General features: G+C 32.7%; 1 protein-coding gene across 1 annotated transcript in view; it reads left to right on the plus strand.

The window, feature by feature from the left end:
- Positions 1 to 25,985, plus strand: part of DNAI4 (dynein axonemal intermediate chain 4) — a 110,240-nt gene that overhangs the window by 66,662 nt on the left and 17,593 nt on the right. The window contains exons 10-16 of the mRNA XM_081305948.1: positions 7,375 to 7,461; positions 8,863 to 9,014; positions 13,720 to 13,877; positions 14,237 to 14,358; positions 19,127 to 19,225; positions 19,837 to 20,063; positions 21,787 to 21,943. Coding sequence (XP_081162074.1) covers positions 7,375 to 7,461; positions 8,863 to 9,014; positions 13,720 to 13,877; positions 14,237 to 14,358; positions 19,127 to 19,225; positions 19,837 to 20,063; positions 21,787 to 21,943 — 1,002 coding nt within the window. The remainder of the gene's footprint in view (positions 1 to 7,374; positions 7,462 to 8,862; positions 9,015 to 13,719; positions 13,878 to 14,236; positions 14,359 to 19,126; positions 19,226 to 19,836; positions 20,064 to 21,786; positions 21,944 to 25,985) is intronic.

Here is a 25,985-nt window from a genome sequence, read left to right on the forward strand (position 1 = left end):
TCTTCTTCATTGTCATCCATTTACCTGCAAATGACATGATTTTGTTCTTTTTTAATCATCAAGAATTTTTTTAAAATTCTTTTTCTCTTTTCAATTGTGACTTTAATGCTATATGAATATTTATGCATACTCATACTTGATTTTTTTCTCATTTCTAGCATTTTTGAAGCCAGTTATTTTTCATGAATGAATTTTTGGGGGACTAGGATATTTGATTAGTAACGTCTTAGTTTTGTTTTACATTCTGTTATTTTGATTTATTTTTAATTTTTAATACTTCACTTTATATTTTTCTCTTATGTGTTTTCCTTGATTCTTTTTCTCCTTTTCTTCCACTATCAGCCAATCTGTTATTCTCTTTCATTCTTTCTTTAATCTTTTTACTTCTATTTTCTCTCCTCCCTCATAATCATCACATCCTATATATCACTTCTCTTCTCTCCCTGTCCAACATTTGAAATTGTAAACCATTTTGCAAACTTGCTGTTTTATTGTAGGCAATAACTGATCATATCATTTGTTTATTATTATAATTAACATTGTGGATGTCATAGTAGGAACTATTTGATTTAATGCAGTATATTGTTTGAATTGGTTATTGCTGTTATTTGACTCTCCCTAAACAGTGAGGTACTGGAAACCTTCAGTGACATTCTAATCCACAGGGTTAAAAACTCTATTGCCTTAGATTCATACTGTTAGATGAAAAAGCAAGGGAATAAATTGCCCCAAACAAACCAATATACTCCAGTAACAGAATTCATTGGCACCACAGTGGAAGAAATGTCAGAGAGGGAATTTAGAATCTACATAGTTAAACTGATACGTGAAACAAAGGATGGTATGAGGAGTGAAATTAGAGAGAAAATACTAGAAGTGAAAGATGACTTCAAGAAAGAGACATTCTGGGGAAAAAAACCAGAAATCTTTGAAATGAAGGAATCAATAAACCAAATTAAAACTTCAAGTAATATGGAATAAACTGAAAAGACCAAATTTAAGATTTATTGGGATAGAGAATGCTCAGAGATAAAAAACAAAAGGAATGTACAATCTTTTCATTGAAATAAGACAAAAAAAATTTCCAAATCTAAAGAATGAAATGGAAAATCAAATACAGAAAGCTTACATGACCCCAAATATACAGACCCACACCAAGGCACATTACTTTGAAAATACCTAACATACAGAATAAGGATAGAATCTTAAATGCTGCCAGAGAAAAATGACAGGTCACATTTAGAGGGAAATCAATCTGGATCTCAACTGATCTTTAAACCCAGACCCTCAAAGCTAGGAAGCCTTGGAATAACATATCAAGGTCTGAGAGAACATGGAAGCCAGCCAACAATACTATACTCCGCAAAACTAAGCTTTGGAATTGATGATGAAATAAAACCTTCCATAATGAAAAAGAGTTAGTTAAAATTGAATTCAGAACTGGAAAGCCTGCAGTACAAAACATACTCAATAAGATATTTCATGAAGAAGAAATGAAAAAAGGGGAAACCAGCATTGGGAGGAACTATTCTAGAAGAATAGTCGAAGGAGAAACTAATTCAAATTAAAAATCAGAAATAAATCAAAAGAACAGGGAATAAAAATTATTTCTCAATAATAACATTGAATGTTAACACTGACCAAAGACATGGAGTGAAGACTGGATTTAAAAAAAAAAAAAACGAACAATATGCTGTCTACAAAAGACTCAACTTGTATTCAAAACATCCACAGACTTAAGGTAAAAGGATGGGAAAAAACCTATCATTCATATGGATCTTATCATTCACATCAAGAATTTCTGTCCTATAAAGTGGACATCAAACCAAAGTTAATTGGCTTGAAGAAGGACATTTGAAGATTGACAAGAACATTTCATACTGTTCAAGGGAATTCTACATCAACAAGACATAACAATATTAAATATTTATGCCCCAAATAATGGAGCATGTATATACATCAAAGAAACCCTTCACTATTTCAAGAATCAAACAAATCACAACACATTAATACTGGGTGACTTCAATACCCCTCTCTCACCACTGGATAGATCCTTCAAACAAGAACTAAACAAAGAAACTATAGAACTAAAAAATACAATCAATGCCGGGTATGTTGGCACATGCCTTTAATTCCAGCAGCCGGGAGGCTGAGACAGGAGGATCTCAAGTTCAAAGCCAGCCTCAGCAAAAGCAAGGCACTAAGCAACACACTGAGACTGTGTCTCTAAATAAAATATAAAATAGGGTGTGGGAATGTGGCTCACTGGGCAAGTGTCCCTCAATGTTCTATCCCTGTACCCCCCAAAAAAAATACAATCAATAATTTATACAGACATACCATAGAATAGTTCATACATCAACAATCAAATACACTTTCTTCTCAGCAGTACATGGATCCTTCTCTAAAACAGATCATACTTTATAGGTCACAAAGCAACTCTTAGCAAATACAACAAAATAGAGATAATACCTGCATTTTGTCAGTTCATAAGGGAATGAAATTAGAAATGAATGATAAAATAAGAAATAAAAGTTACTCTTAACAACTGGAAACTAAATAATACACTATTAAATGACCAGTGGAAATGTGAAGAAATCAGGGATGAAATTTAAAAAATACTTAGAGGTGAGAATAGTGATACAATATATCAAAAATCTGGAACACTATGAAGGCAATACTAAGAAGAAAATTTGATTGCATTGAGCTCATTCATTAAAAGAATAAAAAGTCAACAAATAAATAACCTAACATTACATCTCAAAGCTCTAGAAAAAGAAGAACAAATAAATACCAGAAGCAATAGAAGACAGGAAATAATGAAAACTACACCTGAAATCAATGAAATTAAAACAAAAAAAAATCCAAAAAATAGACAAGACAAAAAGTTTGTTCTTTGAAAAAATGAATAAAATTAATAAACCCTTAGCCAAGCTAACAAAGAGAAATAGAATACTCAGATTACTAAAATTTGTGATACAAAAGGAAATAACACAACAGACACTACTGAAATACAGACTACATTCAGAACTTGTTTTGAAAACTTAAATTCTAATAAAATATAAGATCTTGGAGACATTGACAAATTTCTGTAGACATATGACCTACCCAAATTGAATCAGGAGAACATCGAACATCTAAACAGATAAATTGCAAGCAATGAAATTGAAGACATCATCAAAAGTCTACCAACAATGAAAATCCCAGGACCACATGGATTCTCAACTGAGTTCTACCAGACCTTCAAAGAAGAATTTACACCAACATTCCTCAAATTATTCTATGAAATAGAAAAGAAGGGAACCTTTCCCAACTCATTCTATGAAGCCCCCTAATACCAAAACCAGACAAAGACACATCAAGGATACATAACTTCACATCAGTATCCATGGTGCACATAGATGCAAAAATTCTTAATAAAATATTGGTAAATTTTATACAAAAACATATTTAAAAGATAGTGCACCATGATCAAGAGGGGTTCATCCAAGGGATGAAAACTTGGTTCAACATACAGAAATCAATGAATGTAATTCATCACATCAATAGACTTAAAAGATAAGAATCACATGATTTTCTTAATAGATGCAGAAAAAAGCATTGGACAAAATACAGCATCCACTTGTTTTCAAAACACTAGAAAAATCAGGAATAGTAGGAACATATCTCAACATTGTAAAAGCTACATATGGTAAAACAAAGCAAATGTCATTCTAAATGGAGAAAAATTGAAAGTGTTCCCTCTACAAACTGAAACAAGGCAGGGATGCCCTCTTTCACAACTTCTACTCAATATATTCCTTGAAACTCTAACCAGAGCAATTAGAGAGAAGAAGTAAAAGGGATACAAATAGGAAAAGAAGAGTTAAACTATCCCTATTTAGTGACAACATGCTTATATTTAGAACAACCCCCCCAAAAAAAATTGCCCCAGAAAACTTATAGATCTCATAAATTAATTTAGCAAAGTAGCAGGATATAAAATTCACACCCATAAATGAATTGCTTTCCTATACATCAATGATGAATCTACTGAAAAAGAAATTAGGAAAACTATTCCATTCACAATAGCCTCAAAGAAAATAAAATATTTGGGAATCAAAATTACAAAAGAGGTATAAGACCTCTACAATGAAAACTAGAGAATGCTAAAGAAAGAAATTGAAGAAGACCTTAGAAGATGGAAATATCTCCCATGCTCTTGATTAGGCAGTATTAATATTGTTAAAATGGCCATACTACCAAAAGTGCTATACAAATTCACAGCAATTCCTATTCAGGTACTGATGATGTTTTTCATAGAAATAGAAAAAGCAGTCATGAAATTCATTTGGAAAAAATAAGAGGCCCAGAATAGCCAAAGTTATGCTTTGCAAGAGAAGTGAAGTAGGAGGCTTTATAATACCAGACCTTAAATTATACTACAAACATATAGTAACAAAAACAGCATGGTATTGGCACTAAAACAGACATGAAGACTATAGTACAGAGCAGAAAACACAGAGAGAAATCCACATAAATACAGTTATCTCATACTAAACAAAAGAGTCCATACATATGCATTGAAGAATAGATAGCCTCTTCAACAAATGGTGCTGGGAAATCTGGAAATACATTTGTAATAAAATGAAATTAGACCTCTATTTCTCACCCTGCACAAAACAACATGCCTCATGGACCTACACATTAGAAAAGAGACCCTGTGCCCTCTAGAAGAAAAAGTAGGCCCAACTCTTTATCATATCTGCTTAGGAACCAACTTCCTCAATAAGACTCTTGAAGTGTAAGAAATAAAATCAAGAATCAATGAGATGTGTCAGACTAAAAAGTTTCTTCAAGTAAACAATCAGGACATAAAGAGAGAGCCTACACAGTGGGAGAAAATCTTTGCCACCTGCACCTCAGGTAGAGTATTAATCTCCAGGATATATGAAGAACTCAAAAATCTTAACTCCAAAAAAAAAAAAAAAAACAAAAAACAAATAACCTAATCAGTAAATGGGCTAAAGAACTGAACAGGCACTTCACAGTAGAACAAATATAATCAGTCCACAAATATATGAAAAAGATTTTCAACATCACTAGCAATTAGAAAAATGCAAATTAAAACGACACTGAGATTTCATTTCATTCCAATCAGAATGGCAATTATCAAGAATACAAGTAACAATAAATGCTGGTGAAGATGTGGTGAAAAAAGGTCACCCATATATTGCTGGTGGGAATGCAAATTGGTGAAACCACTCTAGAAAGCAGTATGGAGATTGCTCAGAAAACTTGGAATGGAATCACCATTTGACACAATTATCCCACTCCTTGACATAAATTCAAAGGATTTAAAATCAGCATACTGTAGTGATGTGGCCACATCAGTGTTCATTGCATCTCAATTCACAATAGCTAAATTATGGAATCAACCTAGGTGCCCTTTAATAGATGAATGGATAAAGAAAATGTGGTATATATACACAATGAAATATTACTCAACCATAAAAGACAATGAAATTATGGAATTTGCCAATAAACGGATGTAACTGGATACTATCATGCTAAGGCCAAATGTTCTCTCTGATATGCAGATGCTGACTCATAATAGGCAGTGAGGAAGGGAAGAAAGGGGGTTACTGGATTGGACAGGGGTGAATGGTGGGAAGGAAGGGCAGATTAAAAACAACAGAATGAATCAGACATAACTTTCCTGTGTTCATATATGAATACGTGACCAGTGTAACTCCACATCATGTACAACCACAGGAATGGGAAGTTATACTCCATGTATATATGATATGTGAAAATGCATTCTACTGTCATGTGTAACTAAAATGAACAAATTGAAAATAAAAGAATTAGTCTTATTACTTCATTAACACATTTTATCAGGTTAGGTGTGCAAATGTAATAGTTGTCATTTATGTATAATTATTTGTATTGAAACCTAAATTACACATCATTTTATTATGTTTATTAATTTTAATAAAATAAAGTAGGCTTGCTACAGATTTGTCTTCATAAAACCACATTTTGGGACATCTTATAAATAAATGGGATTTACTACTTTAATAGCAGTCTTTAATAAAGATGTATGAAACATTTTCAGTAAGTGAATAATCTTGCATTTTCAAAATTAATTCATTGCTATTGGGATTAAATTATGTTGAATGAAACTAAAAAGAAATATATTAGATATGGTACATTATATGGCATATAATATTTATTAATTTATTCTGCAGATATTTATTAGACAGTCACTCTGCTGGCAGTCTGTTAAGGTGCAGCAGTAATTGAATTACACATAGAGTGTGCCCATAGAATACTTTTCCATATGCTTTGGTTAAAAAAATTAAATAATGCTGTGGGAGTACGAAAGAGAGTCTCTTTGGTACTGAGAATGCTTCTTAGAGTAGTGCCTATGTAGAATCTCAAAGAGATGACAAGGGGTTTATTAATGTCTGATGAAAGGGTAATTCTGAAGACAGTCTTAAGACAGGGAATTGGGGAGAGATGACATTGGTTTTTAAAGTTGGGTGGTTACCAGAAAATATAATATTTTAAAAATCAAGTTATTCTGATTATCTGGGTTTGGTCAGTCATTGGACTTTTGTCCATATTTGTTTACATATGCATTTTTGAACTGACCTGCCATTTTAGTCAGCTTGGACTGCCATAACAAAATGCCATAAACTATGCATCTTAAACAACAGTAATTTATTTTCTCTCAGTTCTGGAGTCTGGAAGTCTAAGATCAGAGTGTTGGCTGATTTTATTCCCAGTGAATCTCTTCCATCCTCCTTCTCAGTGTATCCTTATGTGGAAAAGACAGAGCTCTGATGCCTTCAAAAAAGCCCGATCTTCAAAGTCAATTTTATTGGAAGTTAAGGCTTCAATATATGAATTTTGTTGGGGAAACGTTCATTCCATAGCATCTGCCTTTAACACAAATGTCTTTAACAGTCTTGGGAAGATTATGTCAATATGTAAGAGAACTTGTTAGCAATGAGTTCTTCTAAGTACTGATTGCACCACTGAACTCACCAATTAGTTCTTTGTAGATATTTATTCTTTAGCCCAAAAATGAGGATTATACTGATTGATTTTATTTACTTAGGAAAATGGAGGGACAGGGTGAAAACAGATATTCTACTGGTATTTTTTCTGCAATCAAAAAGTTTTGCCAGCATTGTTTAAGATGTTCATTAATAGATATTTTTATATATTTCCAAATATTTTTGAAATTTTTAATTTTAATTTTATTTTTTATTTTTTGCTAGGCTAGGTATTGAGCGCAGAGCCTCACATATGCTAGGCAAGTGCTCTATCACTAAGCCATATTCCTACCCTGTCTTATTTTAAATCTATTTCTTATTTGTTTTTTAGGACCTTTTGGCTGTGGGCTATGGGCACTTTGGATTTCAAGAGCAAAAAAGAGGATTGGCTTGCTGCTGGTCAATAAAGAATCCCATGGTAACCCAAACAGAAATAATAATCATGTTTAATTATTTAAATGTTGACAAAATTCTCATAAAGTTTATAATTTATATAATAAATAAATTTCAGAAAATTTTGTTAGGATTTTTTTTTCTTCATTTTCATTGGTTTATCTCCATAATAATTAAAATATGTTTTTGATTATATAGGATAAAGGGAATTCATTCATGAATTCATTTAATAAATATTTATTGAGCATCTTATATATGCTGTTAGATCTGATGATGCATAATTGAATGAGTATTAATTATATAATCACAGCTAATTATAAAGAAGAATGAATATACAAATGAAAATTCTTAAAAAATTAAACATTTCTTTTTAGACTTAATTGTTTCTTAACATTATGAATCGGTCTTTATCACATGACCTCTGCTATCCTCAATAGATATAAAATAAGTTGACTTTCTTATTGTCATTAATTTTAAAAGAGAATAAGTAAGAATCATGGTAATCTGTTTTTCTAAAAAGGCCTGGTCAGTCTGTTACTTTAGTTTTAATTCCAAACTGAAATCTAAACTGGGAGAGGTGGCACACATTTGTAATCCCATTTATTCAGGAGGATGAGACAGGAGATTGCAAGTTTAAGGCCAGTTTTAGCAATTTAGCAATACTCTGTCTCAAAATAAGAAAATGAAAATGTGAGTAGCTCAGTAGCTCTGTAGTAGAGTACCCTGTATTCAATCCCCAGTACAAAATAAATAAAAAGCAACTGAAATGCAGAGTGGAAAATTTAGAGAAGTGTTTAAAGAGTATATAAAAAGTGGTTAGTTTTTTCTAAATAACCCCAATCTGTCAGGACACTAAGTTTATATAGCATAAAAGAAAAAAGCAAATTGTTCTAAATATGGAAGGATCCACAGAGAATTTATCAGTAACTTGTCTTCTTTTCCACATGTGTTGTTAGAAAGAGGAAAGAATTTAGATTACACTGGATGGACTTCTACAGCAGAGCAAATTAGAATGTTTTGGTGTATTTTTCTATGTTAGATATAATAGGTAACACAGTTCTAAAATAAATACTGGAATACAGAAATATATGCTAGATGATTTGTTACCCATTATATGTTTCCATAAGAAGGTAGATATGTGATGCTCATAGTAATCCTGCTGAAAGAATACCAAAATACTATAGTATTATAGAATCCAGTAATGCATTTATTAAAGATATCAAGTACAATTGATTCATACTTTGATAAAAATAAAACTATTTTATTTTTATCTATAATAGAGTCAGGAAGACAGGAGTAACTGAATGTGGACTGATTTTTTTCACCTCCCTACTGCCACCAGATTAGTCTCTGCCACCATCATATCTTGCCTTACTATCTATCATCTATGAAAACAAGTTTAAAATATAATTGTTTCTTTATTCAGTGGCCAGAACGCATTTATCAGAGTCCATATGGAGTTACTGCTGTGGATTTTTCAATTGGAACACCTAACCTGCTAGCAGTTGGCTATCACAATGGCACAATTGCAGTTTATAATGTACAGAGCAACACAGATGTTCCAATTCTGGATAGTAGGTGAGAATATAAGAATTAGGTAAATATACAATACATACTTTTTCAGGAAGACGTACTCTAATGTTATTTAGTTTTAAGTGAATATTTGTGTTATTGAAATTTCTACTGTTATTTCTGAAACATGTAATACTTCTTCATGCTCTCCATCTGTATTTCTGTTTCCTAATTCAATTATCTCCTTCATCTTTTTCTCTCCCACCTCACCAACAAATTTATTTCAGCCTAACAATTTATTGTTATTCTTAAACAATTGCTTCAGGCCATCTTCTCCAGGAAGGCTTCTCATTCTTTCCTTCTTTGTGTACTATACATATCTTCATTATGGCCCTTTTCACACTGTATACACATTATTTGTAAATAGATTGATAGATAGATAGACAGACAGATAGACTTCCCAAGATTATGTATAAACTCCTCAATAGTAAGGATTGAGTCTTACCTTTGTAGTCTCAGTATGTCACAGAATATCAGGCATGGAACAGCAGAAAGTAAATGAATGATGAATGAGTGAGTTATGTTGAAAAAATGAGAAAGTTAAAGATGAAAATTTTTCAAATTGGTTAGGTTTTTTACTAGACAAGTACAACCTAAAAATGGAGTGGTATACTTGTAATAATGTTTGAATAACTTAGTTAGAATGGGAAATTGTCATTAAAGCAAAGGTTTTGAACCTTAACTTTGAAATTATTTTTATAATTTTGTAAGAATGGAACTTTATGCTTGTGTCTGGGAATAGGATCCATAATTTTTACAAATGTTCAAAAGGCACTTTTGATTTTTAAAAAGTTCCAAACTGTTGTATTGGGAGGTTTATATAACAAAATCAAGGGAATAAGTACTAGGAATAGAGCACCCCATTACTCTGATAGAAGTCAGTAATCTGAAACGTGATTTTAATTTTGCAGAAACAATCAGGTATCAACCATAAAGAAAACCACAGTGGGCAATCTTGAAGCATAGCAAGAAAGCAAAATATTGCAAGAATTATTTACTTGAAAATTATTTGAATGACTAATTGATTTAAGCCATGAAAAATAGTTTATAAAAAATAAGACACTAATAGTCAATGTGTCTAAAATAAAGTAAAAGTCAGAATTTACACAACTAAACTGAGAAGGAGCTAATGTATGAAGTAATAAAATACAATCTTTGCTTTTGTATTCCTGTTAAGGGATAGCTAATATAATTATAGGCCAGTAAAATTTTCCTTCCTGAAAAACATTAGTGCATATTAGGGCAAATTGATTGTCTTTCCTGTTTTTTGAAATACAATGAAAACATCATTATATAAGTAGGTCACATGGCCTAGAGGACTGCTTTGGAGGAGACTCCAGGTTTGGTTGCATGTGGCTGCACCCATTTGGGGACACCAGCCAGGGCCTGAGGCCCAGGTGCCAACAGGTTTACCACCACAAGAGCCTCTGACTAGGGACTCCAACCAGGACCTGCAGGTCTAGAGTGGGGATGCCTGTGGGTTTGAGGAGCCTGGGATCTTCCTGCTGAGAGTACTGGTTGCCCTTGTCTTGCTGCTCCATCTTGGAGTTGCTCCTTTGCATGAGTGTATCCCTAGTGGTCTCTCTGCAGTAGGAGCAGCATTGAGATCTTGGGACTGCAGCATGGCTGAGCCTGAGGTATCTGAAGCCCAGATGGGTGGGAGAGACTGGGTTTACAAGAGCTGACCTGGGTTTGGTAATCCTGAAAGATGTCAGAGACAGGGCTGAGAAACTGTTGAACACTGACAGAGACAGTTCGACTTTCCAGCAAGATTTATTTTATTTTATTTTTTGATTTGCTAATCTCTCTACCATATTTGGAACAGGATTTTTTTATGCATCAGTGTGTGGAGGACAATGATATAAGAATGGTGTTTTGCATTTTTGTTGTATTCTAATGTCTTTAATTTTTTCTCTGTGTTCATATTCTTCCTCTCTCTTGTCTATTTTCTTGGATTTTCTTTCCAAATTTTCTCCAATCTCTGTCAGCTCCTCTTGCACTCTTCCTGTGAATTTTTACTTCTAGATTTTTTCTTCCTCCCTCACGAATATCGAATACTACACCACCTCTGTTCTCTCATCCAGCATTTGAAATTGGAAGCCATTTTAACAAATTTTCTGTTTGTACTGTAGATACAAGAAAGCAGTAGACACCTTAGTGGGAACTATTAAGATTAAGGCTGTATATCATGTAGACTGGGTGCTGTTAATATTGTTCTCACCATTAAAAGCAAAGTGCTAGAAACCTTTACGGACACTATTGAGTTTATGCTGCCTTAGATCCATACTTCTAGTTGGGAAAACACACTAACAACATGAAAACACAAGGGAATAAAGTGCCCCAAACAAATCAAGATGTTTCAACAACAGAAGCCACTGATAACATAGTAGAAGAAATGTCCAAAAAGGAGTTCAGATTGTACATAGTTAAACTGATATGTGAAGTAAAGGATAGTATAATGAGTGAAATCAAAGAAAAAATACAGGAAGTGAAAGGCCACTTCAATAAAGGGTTAGAGATTGTGGGAAAAAAAAAACAAGCAGAAATCCTCTAAATGAAGGAATCAGTAAGCCAAATTATAAATTCAATAGAAAGCCTCACCAACAGACTGGACTACTTAGAAGACAGAACCTCACACGATGAAGACAAAATATATAATCTTGAAAGTAGAGTTCACCATGCAGAGAAGATGATAAGATACCATGAACAAAACATCCAAGAATTATGGGATAAATGAAAAGACCAAATTTAAGAATCATCGGAATAGATGAAGGAGCAGAGATACAAACCAAAAAAGTACACTCTTCTCAATGATATAATAGCTGAAAATTTCCCAAAGAATGGAATGGAAAATCAAATACAAGAGGTTTACAAGACCCCAAGTGTACAAAATTGCAGCAGATCCACACCAAGACACATTATAATAAGAATGAGTAACAGAGAATAAAGATAAAATATTAAAGGCTGTGAGAAAAAAATCAAATTACTTATGGGGAAAACCAATTTGGATCTCATCTGATTTCTCAACCCAGACCCTCAAAGCTAGGAGGTCCTGGAATAATATTTTTCAAGCTTTGAAAGAAAATTGATACCAACCAAGAATTTTATATCCAGCAAAATTGTTTCAGAGTTGAAGATGAAATTAAAACCTTCCATGATCAACAAAAATTAAAAGAATTCACAACTAGAAAGCCTACACTACAGAGTATTATTGACAAAATATTCCATGAGAATGAATTGAAAAAAAAAAGTGAAAACCAGCAAAGGGAGGATCTACACTAAAGGGACATTCAACCAAATGAGAAACTAAGATAAATCCAAAAACCAGAAATAAATCAAAATGACAGGGGATACAAATCATATCTCAATAATAATCTTGAATGTGAACAGCCTAAACTCATCATCAAAAGACATAGGTTGGCAGATTGGATTAAAAAGCAAGACCAAAAAATATGCTGCCTTCAAGAGACTCACCTCATGGGCTGAGTGGATGCACAGGCTGAGGTGAAAGGATGGGAAAAAAACTTATCACTCATATGGACTGCCTGAACAATTAGGGTTTTCAATTCTCATCTCAGATAAACCAAAGTTAATCAGAAGAGACAAATAAGGACATTTCATACCTCTTAAGAGGAGTATATATAAGCAGGACATAACAATCATAAATATTTAAGCCCCAAACAATGGAGCATCTATGTACATCAAACAAACTCTTCTCAATTTCAAGAGTCAGATACACCACAATATAATAATACTGGGTGACTTTAACTCACCTCTCTCACTACTGGATAGATCTTCCAAACAAAAACTAAATAAGGAAACTATAGAAGTAAATAATACAATTTCATCTGCCCCCAGCGAAAATGGCAATCAATCATCAAGAATTCAAATAGTATTAGATGCTGGTGAGGATGTGAGGAAAAAGGATCCCTCACACACTGTCCATGGGGATGTAAATTAGTACAGTTACTATGGAAAATAGTTTCCTCAAGAAACTGAAAAATAGAACTACCAGGAGATCTAGCTGTACCAGTCCTGGGTATACACTTGAAGGAATTAAAGTTGGCACACTATAGAGACACCTGCATACCTGAGTTTATCACAGCACAATTCACAAAAGCTAAGCCATGGAATCAGCTAAGGTGCCTGTCAATGGATGAATGATACAATGTGGTATCCATATAGAATGAAGTATTTTTCTCATACAAAGAACAAAATTATGCCATTTATGAAAAAATGGACAGAATTTGAGACCATAAAGTTGACAAAATAAGTCAAGCTCAGAAAAGTATAATGTTTTCTCTCCTATGGGAAGGAAGGAGGAGGAAAAAGAGAGAAAGAACATCATGATAGTAGAAGGGCAATCTTTAGGATGGATGATGCACACCAAGGGGAAAGAGGAAAAGAGGGTCAGGAGAGTATTTGGGGAGTGAAATTGACCAAATTGTGTTATATGCATGTAAGATTAAGCTACAATAAATCTGTTATCCTGTACCATTAATACACATAGATAAAAAAACTTTACAAGACTACTTTATCCTACTACCTTATCCTACCTTGAAGCTCTCAGAATAAATCTCATTGGATGTTGATGAATGTCTGTAGCTCATTTGCTGATATTACATGCTATTTTTGCATTACATTCATAAATTAGTTATAATTTTTAAAAAATGATGATGATGAGCCTATATTTGACATTTTCCTGTTTTAGTGAATCACCTCGAAAACATTTGGGACCTGTATGGCAACTACAGTGGATAGAACAAGATCGAGGAACAACAGGTGATGACAAAAGAGAAATCCTAGTTTCTATATCAGCAGATGGAAGAATCTCCAAATGGGTTATACGAAAAGGATTGGACTGTCATGGTAATACATATATATAAATACACATATATTTTTTAGCATAATATAGTATATAAATAGTAAATGTCATATATAATATATACATATATGTGATTCATATATAAATATATGTATATATTAATATATTTTGAAATATATTAAGATATAAACATTGCATTATCTTTGTTTTGAAATGTATGGAATTAAAATATCCTAATGAACTAGTAATAATAAAACTGTTTGCTCATTGTTCTAGTTTTTGCTAATTTTACCCTAATCACATGCAAAAGATGACAGAAATAATATTGTGGAGAAGATACACATGATGCTTGAACTATTTTTCATGTGATTAATGACAAATTATATTTTTTCCTTAAATAAAGACTTGATGCGATTGAGACGAACTACTGGTGGCATCAACAAGAAAGGAGGGGAAAAAGAGAAGAAAGGTGAAGCTTTGATATCTCGACAGGCTCCTGGAATGTGTTTTGCTTTTCATCCTAAGGTGAATTGTTTCAACCTATTGTTGACTATTGCATATAACAATTTCCAATAATTGAAATATATTAAGATATAAAATAAGACAAAATGTTGACATGCTAATAAATATTGTGCTTTGTACATGAAAAAATAAACATGGATATAGCTGTCAACCCTAGGTGGAATGGCATATTCTAGTTGGCTATTTATACTATGCCCCTTACCTCCTTTTCCAGATAGAGGAGAGGTGTGCATTTCTGAGAAACTATGGAAGTATTCTCTTTACAAGTGTGTGATTAACAATGTACTATCTTGCCCCTATTGGCCATTCTGCTACTTTGTTATGCTTATGCAACCCAAATCTATATAGTGCTCTGCATTTCAGTGGGAGTAACCACTTTCAGGACTGGGGAATTAGGAAGATCTCTTGAGTTCATGTCTGTCAAGACCAGAGTCAAATCAGAGCATAGTTAATAAAGTTCTACTTTTTTTTCCAATTCTTCTTATCTGTAAGTACTTAGGGATCAGAAAATTCAGACACTTTTGATTTCTCAGAAAACAAATCCCATGTTTTCTGTTACATGTAATATGATCATCTTTTTAGTAACACCTCTACTTCACTATACAAACAAAAATTGAGCTCTTTCTCTATTCTACCCTATTGTTCAAACAATATTTAAATCTTACTTTCCCTTCTTTTCCAGATCAAGGCTACTATTGTGAATATAGTTCAGGCCTTTTTTATTTTTCACTTTTATACTGTAGCCATCTTCTTACTGACTTCATTCACAAATCCTGTAATACACCTTCACTTTGACTCTAGAACAGTAGTTCTCAACATGAGCAAGGAGAGGGGGATTTTTCCTCCAGGGGACTTTTGTCATTGTCTGGACAAATTTTTGGTGGTTAAAGCTTGCTGAGTGGGGTGAAGATAAAGAAGAATTACTGGCATCTAGTGGGCAGAGAACAGGGATGCTGCTAAATATCCTACAATGTACCAATAACCAGCCTCCTCCTGTTTACCAGCAACTACCCAAACAAAAAATTATCTTACCCAGAATGTAAATAGTGCTGGGATGAGAGACCCTAGTCTGGTGTGTTAGAAATGCCATTTGCTAAGGAATTCCAGATGATCATGTGGTCTGAAAATAAAGACAGTTTTTCTTCTTCCTTTCTAATCTTGTTGCCTTTTATTTCTGTTTTCTTGTGTGATTACACTGGTTAGAACCTCCCGATACAATAATGAATAGAGGTGAGGAAAACAGACACAATCTTGTCTTATTCCTGATCTTAGGGGAAAAGCATTGAGTCCTTTACTGTTAAAGTATAAAACCTACTGAAGGCTTTTTGTAGATGCAGTTAATCATGTTGTAGAATTTCTATTACATTACTAGTTTGTGGAGAATTTTTATGAGGAATGGATATTGGATTTTGATAAATGCTTTTTCTGTTTCTATTCAGATGTTAATATATAAATTTTTTCTTCTTAAGCTTGTTAATATGATGAATTACATTAATTATTGTTTTTGAATGTTTATTCCTGGAATAAAACCCAGTTGATCACGACTTATAACCCTTTAAATATACTGTTTGATTCAATATGCTAAAATTTGTTGTGAAATTTTTGTATCTTTGTAAAAAAAATGGATATGAAGTTTTATTTTTATGTGTTTGATTTGATATCACGGTAATACTGGCCCCACAGAATTCTTTTTTAAAAAAGGTTTACCATAAAATAGCATAATTTCTTTATTATATTTTTATTGCATTAATCAGTCATGAGGGCCTGGAATTTTCTTTATAGGGAAATTTTAAATTATTAATTCAAAATTTTAATTGTTATGGTTATCTGTTTCTTCCTGAGTGACTTTTAGGAATGTGTGTGTTTTAAGGAATTTGCCTATTTATTTATTGGCATAATAATATTCCCTTGGTCTCTAATAACTGAAGAATATGTAGTAATGCCAACTAATTCCTAATATTAGTAATTTTCTGATTACCCTACAAATTCTAACATGTTATATTTTCATTTTCATCTTCCTTCTCTTTTTCCTGATCAATCTGTCTAGAAATTCATCAGCTTTTATTTTTCAAGCTGGGGATCTCACTGTGTTATGTTGTCCAGGCTGGTCTCCAGCCCCTCAGCTCTGGTGGTTCTTCTACCTCAACCTCCCATAGTGTGTATATAGAAGTATAGAATCATACCACCACATTCAACTCAAATTTTACTAATTTTATTGATATTATAGAACCAAGTTTTGATTTAACTGAGTTTCACTGTTGTTTTTCTGTTCTGTACATATTGTTTTCCACTCTTGATAATTTCCTTTCTTCTTTCTATTTAGTTTTAATTTACTCTTGTTTTTCTAGTTTTTTTAAGATTAAACCTGAGGTCATTGATTTGCAACTTTTCTTTATTTTTTAGTATAGGCTAAGTACCACTTCAGCAGCACCCCACAAATTCTGACTTTTTATATTTTCATTTTCATTCTATGTGAAATACTTTCTAATTTCTCTTTTTATTTCTTCTTTAATGGATATGTTATTTAAAGATATGTTAGTTTCTAAGTATCTGATGATTTTCCAAAAGTCGTTTTGTTATTGCTTTCTAATTCCAACCCGCCATAATCAGAGAATATACTTTTTCTGAATTGAATCCTTTTGAACTCAGATATGTTATAAACTTCAGACCGTGGCCTTTATTGGCAATTATTCCCATGCACTTGACAAAAATATGTGTTCTGCTATTGTTGGGTGAAGTGTTTTAAAAATGTCAATCAAATTAAGTTGGTTGATAGTGTTGTTCAAATTTACTATCTCCCTGCTGATTTTGTTCCTACTTTTCAATCAATGACTGGGAAAGAGGAAAGGAACTCTCTAAACATAATCATCAATTTGTCTATTTTTCCTTGCAATTCTATTTTGTTTTTTGCATCATAAAGCTTTGTTATTAGGTATGCACAAACATGTTTAGGATTGGTATGCCTTTTTGATTAACTAACTCTCTTATAATTATGAACTTATTTATAACTATTATGCTATTTATTATGAGATTCACTTAGTCTGATAGTAATGTAGCCATTCCAGATTTTTTTTAACTAGCATTATGTGTTACCATGATTTTCATTTCCTATCACTTTTTAAAAACTATTTGTGTTTTTGCACTTAAAATATATTTTATGTAGACAGCATATAGTTGACTCTTGTTTATTTTATAGAATCTTAAAACCTCTGCCTTTTAATTGTTATGTTAAAATCACTTACATTTAGTTTCATTATTTATTATGGTTAAGTTTGAGTATATTATCTTGCTTGATTGGTTTTTGGAAGGGGGAGAATATAAAACATCTGGCCTTCTTGCTTTATGGCAGGACTCTTAAGCCACCAAGTTTATGGCTTTTTTGTTTTTGTTTGTTTGTTGAAGTATTGGGGATTGAACCCAGGGGTGCTCTGAATCCCAGCCCTTTTTATATTTTACTTTTGAGACAAGTCTTGCTGAGTTGCTAAGCCTAGTATGAACTTGTGATTCTCTTGCCTCAGCCTGTCAAATTGCTGGGATGACAAGTGTTGCATCATCATGCCCAGCTAAAGGAAGTACTCTTGTCCCTTAAGGGCCTTCCTAGAACTTCTTACAGGTTATACTGATCTGTCTGTTGTAACTTCAGCTTCAGTTGTAGTTCAACCTAAATCTTTGACCAGTCCTGTTTCCCTCTCGGAGGTTGTTTCTGAGACCACTCCTCAATAAACCTCTTGCATGAGGTTTCAGAGTTTATGTACTATGCAACTGACCTTTTGACACTGACCTTGCAGTTTTAAATACTTACATATGCTACTGCATGTGTATCAAATTTTAATGTACATACAAATCACTTGGGAATCTTTTTAAGATGCAGATTCTGGTTAGTAGGTCTGGGGTAGAGCCTGAGAATTTGCAGGTCAGAAGTGCTCCCACGTGATGACAATGTTGTTGGTCTATGACCATAATGTATAGCCAGTACGTTGAGTATTGACTTTCAGCCTTTTTAAAGATTTTTCATGACCCACTATGCACAGATGTTTTAAATCCCTATTGAACATACATGTTTAGTGTTCAAGAAGTCTGAGATGCCATCTGCTTCAACCTCTCATTTCCAGTAATTACAATTTCTTCAACATTGTATACATAAATATTTATGGTTAAGTCATCTCTTTTCTTTTGACTATCTCCAGTGAAAAAAGCAATTATCATTTCCCTAGATTGTTAGCTCTATCATTAGGCAAATCTAAACATTGGAAAGTCTTTTCCTTATTTAAGTCAAAGTTTTTCCATGTAATTTTTTATGCCATTATACATGTACTTTTTTTGCATTACAATTTTTAGTACACATATATATCACAATTTTTTCGTATCTCTGTTTGTATATAAGGTATGTTGATACCCAATTCAAGTCTTCATACATGTACTTTGTATAATGATGATCATCACATTCCACCATCCTTGCTAATCCCCCTCCCCCTCCCTTTCCCTCCCACCCCTCTTCCCTATCTCCATGTAATTTTTAAACAGGATATTTAAGTAATATCCTCTATTCTAGTACAGGATATATATATATTTTTTCTTTTGTGCTGTAATATTTCCAGTAATTTCATTATTATAAATATATAACAGAAAGAAAAAGGCAATAGACAACTATATTCAATATTATTTTGGTTTTTTAAATGATTTCAATAGACCCTGAATTGTCCCACCTTCTATCTGTAGCACACTCACTAATATATCACAGGCCAATACATTTTGATTTCTTGTGTTGTAGGACACAAATATCTATTTGGCTGGCACTGAAGAAGGTCATATTCACAAGTGTTCTTGTTCATATAATGAACAATACCTAGAAACCTACAGAGGACATAAGGTTAGTTTAATTATAATAGGTATGGGAAATTTATTTTATAGTATTTTTGCAAAAATAGTATTACATATAGTATATTGAACATGCGATAAATTTACAATTTGTAGTAAAAATAGTAGCTTGAATTAAGTGCTTTCTTAAAAAGCACCAATAATGTGTGATATATTTTATTTGACTTCTTGTTATCATTGATTTTTTTTCTTGCAAGTTATGGAAGTGACACTGTTCGTTTCTAAAAGACTTATGATACTATATTGATCCCAAAGTAAAACTGTCTCTTGCCCATACCTAATCTATATATTTATCATTTTTCAATTCACATTTCTTTCCTTTTCTCCTTCATTTCTTGATTTTCTTAATACTACTTGTTATTTTTTTAAAGAAAGTATAATATATTAATATTTAATGATAGCACTGTATTTTTACATCTCTATATGGACTAATTAAGGGAGGATTAAATTTATGATATTATTCTTTTCAGCTTAAATAATACCCATGCAATAATGGATGATGTTGAATATGCTAGAAATCTTAGTATTTTTAATTTGCCAGTCAAGTTTTAAATGTAAGATATTAAGTATTATTTGCCAATGTATTTAATTTTCTGTTCCTAGGGCCCAGTGTATAAAGTAACATGGAACCCATTTTGTCATGATGTATTCTTAAGCTGTTCTGCAGATTGGGGTGTTATGATATGGCATCAGGAGAATCTCAAACCATTTTTGAGTTTTTATCCAACTACTCACGTTGTTTATGATGTTTCCTGGTCTCCAAAATCATCCTATATATTTGCAGCTGCTAATGAAAGCAGAGTGGAGATTTGGGACCTTCACATTAGCACGTAAGTTAATGTTTTCTTAAAGCTGTTTAAACTAATTGGTACCTGATAGTTTTGACATCAGTTAAAGAGTATTATAGTTACTTTAAAACAAATAATAATAATTTACTTCACAGGAGTCCTTTATGAATAAAGATATATGTGTCAAGATATGATATTAACATTGATTACTTATAATATGTATTTTTAAAGCATCTGAATGAAAATAGTTTACTCATTTTCTCAAACTTTTACAGGCTGATATAGATTATCATAACTACCTTAAATTCTATTCATTGCTTGGTTTGTAGAAGAACCCAGGGAGGCATGCTTAATTTATTTTCCCATTTTTAAAAATTTGTTCTTTTTAGATATACATGACAATAGATTTATTTTGCCATATCATACATAGCATACTTACATTTCTAACTAAGGATTTTCTGCAATAATATAAAGAAAGGAGACAAAATAATTATTTTTGCAATATTTATTTATTCTCTTACCTTATTTCAAAACTCTTCAAAAAGGATATGTGCTTATTTTTTTGTTGTTGTTTAAGATGTTACACCAAGGATAATAGAAGGTCATCTAGATCATCTATTCTTCTTCATATGAAAATTTTTACATGCTGGAATGAAAAGTTTAATGTTGCTATTTCCATTAGAAAGTATCATAAGTTTTTACGGAAATTAGCAGAAGGAGCAGGAAAGTATATTTTGTTTAAAATAAATAATCTTATTCAGTGAGTCTATTCTTAATAGTAACAATTTTCTAGAAGTTAATAATTCAATAACTTAAAATTTTTGTCATAATTTGTTGTATAAATCAGTATCAACCAAAACTCAAGGACTACATAACAAAATTAATTACTTTTGAGTAGGAGATAACTAACATTAAAAAGTAGCAATTTAAATGCTCTAAGCTCAGATTTTAATTTTTTCTGGTAAAACTATGGTTTCCAGGACAACACTTATTTAGAAGCTACTTCTGTTCTTTTTTTTTTTTGAGGGCATGAATGGATTGTTTTTAATGACCAACACAAGAAAAAGGTCCTGTTCAGAATGTCCTCTTATGTTCCAGAGATTCATTTGGATTAATACATTCCTCTGTTAAATATAACTGTTATTTAATAAGTTATGTTAGTCAAGGCACTCTAGAGAAGCAGAACCAGCAGAATGATTGCCTTTGTCTCAATCACTTATCTTCATCTCCATCTCTATATTGAGATAGATGTACCTTAAGGAATTGACTCAAACATTCATAGGTTCTAGCAAGTTTGTAGTCTGCTGGACAGTCTGGCAGGCTGGAATTTTTGTCAGGAATCCTGTTGCAGTGTTGAATCCAAAGAACATTCTGATTAAGGAGTGTGAAATGGTTATTTTGAGTTTGGAAAAACAGAGGCTTTTTGTTGTTATTGTTTGTTTATTTTAGTACCAGGATTGAACACAGGGTTGCTTAGCTACTGAACCACATTCCCAGCCCTTTTTATTTTTAAATAGGTTCTTGCTAAATTTTTTAGGGCCTTACTAAGTTTCTTAGGTGTGGCTCTGAACTTGAGAGCCTCCTGCCTCAGCCTCCCTAGTAACTGAGATTATAGGTGTGCACAAGAACACCTGTTGAGGCCTTTGAGGGTTTTTTTTTAACATGAAGTTAAAAAAAATAAATATGGAACTTTTCTTAGTTTGTATGTTAACAAATACCATTTTAATATAACAACTGAATTTTTAAATAAAATGTTTCATTACAGTTTGGACCCTCTGATTGTGAATGTGGCTAACCCTGGAATCAAGTTCACAACTATTCTCTTTGCCAAACAAACAGATTGTCTTCTAGTGGGAGACAGTGATGGACAGGTCGCTGTGTATGAACTGAGAAATATGCCTACTGCTTTGGACTCTGGCCGAGTAAGACTCAATTTAATTTGTGTTTTATTAATCTATTCAGTTGTAACTTTGTAACATGCAATGGATATATCATTTTTAAGTATCTTTAGTGTACTGTAATGGAAAGGACATAGATTCCAAGAGTTGCTACCTAGTAGGCTTAGATTTTCTGTCAGCCTTATTTTTTTTGGTTTGTAAAAGATAGATTTTGAGAATAATAATATAGCTGAACATACAAATTATAAACATTATCTGTAAGAAATTAGAATTGTGCTGAGTATGCAGTCAGGACTTAGTAATTGTTAAGTATAGCTAAAGTGGTTATTGTACATGTTCAAAGATTTTTATATGATATAACCATAGTTTTAGATATTGCTGAAATAGACATTTGTTTCTGTTTACATAGCATTATTTTCTTTTTCTGTTCATATCCCTCAAATCCTAAATGGAGCCTCAAGGCTTAAATATCTCTCTCTCTCTCTCTCTCTCTCTCTCTCTCTCTCTCTCTAAATTTCATGATTCTTTTGGTTCTATTTCACAAGAACTCTAAGAACTGGTCCACAAACTCTGAACTTGGGGTGGTAAAAAGGGTGTTTATACTGTTTAAAATGTTTATTAATGTATGATATGCATAGTGGTGGAAGAGATACCTGTGAGTATTAGCATGTTGATTCATTTCTTGTCATTATATATCACTGACATTGATGTCTTATACATGCAGGATGTGATTCTCTGGCATCACTGGCTTCCATAGTATTTGAATTTTCTGTGTTAGTGAAATACTGTCCAAAGAGGCTCTTATAATTTATATATTCCCATTACCCTTGTCTCAGAGTTTCTAATTCTCTATAGCTTTGCTAGTACTCGATATTGGCTAATACTTTAATTTTTATAAATTCAATCAATGTGAACTAGTAGCTTATGTAATTTCAGTTGCATATTTCTTCATTATCAGTGAGAATGAATGTTGCTTCATAAATTTTTTGATATTGTATTTTCCTTTTCTGTGAATTCCTGTTTTACAATTTTATCATTGTAAAAAATTGGTTGACTTTTTCTACAAGTTAGTAATGTAGATTTTAATAATCATTTTAAGTGAGATTTTGAAACAGTTAAATTTTGTTAATGTGGTTTATATAAACAATGTAATTTTATTCAGCCATAAAAATGAATTTAAAAATATCATTTCAGGAAAATGGATGGAACTGGAGAGCATCATGTTAAGAAAAATAGGCCAGATTCAAATAAAAAGGGTTGTATTTTTCTCTTGCATGTGGAAACTGGCAGGGGTGGGCTGGGGGGATCTTATAAAATAGAAGGAGACCCATGGACTAGAGGAAGAAAATCAGGTGGAAGGAGGAGGGAGGAGCAAAAGAGGAAGTACCAAAGAATGAAATTGATCAAATTATGTGCATGTATGAAGATGTTGTTATGAATAATTATGTACCAATAAACATTTTAAAATTTTTATACATTTAAAATATTGGATTTTAAGTACTTCAGTTGTTTTATAGACAATCAAATCTTAATTATTTAAAGTAGTCTTATAATTTAATAAATTAAAAAATTGAAATATGACAAATTTTAAATTTTCTTTAATATTCCAATGCTTTTTTATTTTTTTAATGTTTATTTTTTAGTTGTAGTTAAACACAATATCTTTGTTTTACTTATTTATTTTTATGTGGTGCTGAGCATGGAACCCAAGTTGTCACACGTGCAGGCGAGCACTCTACCTCTGAGGCACAATCCCAGCCCCTAATGTTCCAATGCTTTTTATAAGTTAATTAACATAAATTTAAATCTATATTTACTAGTCTATATTCAGTTACAAATTTGTGTAAAAATCAAATTTTAATGTTAATATCTAATATGAAAATTTCTCTTATATATAATAAATAAAATATGAATATATAAAAATTTATTAACACAAAATATTAAAACTATCAAAACTACCTCTTTCATTTGCTACATGATTTCTATACAAATGCTTATTCCTGTGGATAAAAAAAGAATAACATTACAAGTACTTTTGGAAATTATTATCTCAGATAACTGAGATACATATGAGATAGACATGCTAGGACAAAATGGCAGATAAACAGGAAGAGGCTTTTTTCACAGCTTCATGACTCGGGACTCAAGTAACTAGAAAACTACTTCTCTGTGAGGTGAATGAAAAAAGCACTCCACTATATTCAGTATTGGACAGAGAGCCTTGAAGAGTGGGAAATGTAGGTACATCCGAAAAGGATAAGGAATAGATATGGAGCTGAGCTTCTGGCAGGAACAGGGAAAATTAACACACAAGGTTGGAAAAGACTAAAAAGTGCTAGGAAAGTCTTGGTGTGGGGAGTCCCAGGAGCAGAAGGCCAGCCTGCCCTGAACCCAGAATATTTGGCTTATTAAACTGGTGCACTAAAGTCACATGAGTCTGCCTGCTGTGCACAGGGAACCCAAGCTGAAGACATTGGTACCTCCAAGCATGTGACAACAGCACCAACTCACACTAGGAACTTAGATCCTTGAGTTCAGGGCTGAGTCACATGAATCCAGCAGACGCTAACCATGAGATCTAAAATGAGTCTAGTAAATCAGGATAATCTCTGTCACAAAGAATTTTTGGCATAGAGACCATTTTGCCTAGGGATAATACAGATCAGAGACGCCTGGAGAAAGCCTGCCCCTCCCCACTCCCTTGAACCTGGCAGCGCACAGAACCAGGGAGAATCTGAATGGGCTGAGTGACTGAGCTCAGTGCTAAACAACCCTTGGGAAGCCAAAAAGGGAAGTATCTCCAAACAACAGGATGGGCATAGTACTGACTCCTTCCCATGACTGGTGCCCTGGGGAGAGTAGTGGGGTACAGGCCTAGGTGTGTATTGATTCATTAAGGCCTGATAACTCCCTAAGCAATAAAACACCTGGAGCAGTATGAGACCTAAGCCCCGCCCCTGAGAGCTTCACTTGCAGAAACTTGTCTTATAGAACCCAACAGCAACTATACCCTGGAAGGGAAGCCAAAAGTATCTTCCACAGCTCCTTACACCACCTTGCTGAGAAGGGAAACTGAGAAATGTAAAGACAGTTTGGCATAGATAGTGTGCATATACTCTCATTGACTATTCTGTTATTTTGTTTTGTTTTTGAATGTGTACTAATTCATACATGATGAACATTTATACATTTATACACATGTATATTTGTTTCTGCTTTTTCATTTTTAGCACTTCTTTAAGGCAGTTATTTTTCCGTGCTCTGTTTTTTTGAGGGTTAGGATTTTGATTACTATATTTTGGATTGATTTTTTATTGTCTGTTTCACAACTCTGTTTCTCTTTGTTTCTTAACAGCCAAACTCTATTGTTCTCACTTTCACTCTTCCTTTAATTCTTTTACTCCCCTGTTTCTCCCTAATAAACACATCCTACATTGCTTCATCATTTACCCTCTTCACCTATTGAAATCTTATTCTGCCCTGCCCCACTTCTTCATCTTTGCTCTTAATTCACTCTATCTTTAACTGGCTACTTACACATATTCATATCTGTTTATTTTTTCTCATTTCTATTTTTTCTACACTTATTTTTCATGAGTCAGTATTTTAAAGGGCTAACATGTTTGATGAGTATATATCAATTTTGTTCTTATATTCTTTTATGTCTTTATTTTAATTTAATTTTTATTTTATACATATTTTTCCTCTCACTTACCTGCTTCCCTTGAATCTTCTCTCTTTTCCTCTGCTGACAGTCAATCTCTGCTGATTTACTTTTTCTTTAATGCTTTGCTTCTATTTTCTCTCCTCCTCCCTCATAATCATCACATCCTACATCACTTCTGTTCTATCCCTTTCCACTACATGAAAGTGTAAATCTTTTTGAAAACTTACTGTTTATACCATGGGCAATAACTGTTGATATAATTTCTGATTATTGTGACAATCAACAGTGTAGATTACATAACAAGTACTGTTTGGTTTAATGATGTAAGTTATTTGCATTGGCTGTTGTTTGTATCTGTCTCTTGCTTAGCTGTGAGGTACTAGAATCATAATTCATTAA

Source organism: Spermophilus citellus (assembly GCF_964194105.1).
Source record: "Spermophilus citellus genome assembly, chromosome: 9".
In the NCBI taxonomy this organism is placed as follows: domain Eukaryota; kingdom Metazoa; phylum Chordata; class Mammalia; order Rodentia; family Sciuridae; genus Spermophilus; species Spermophilus citellus.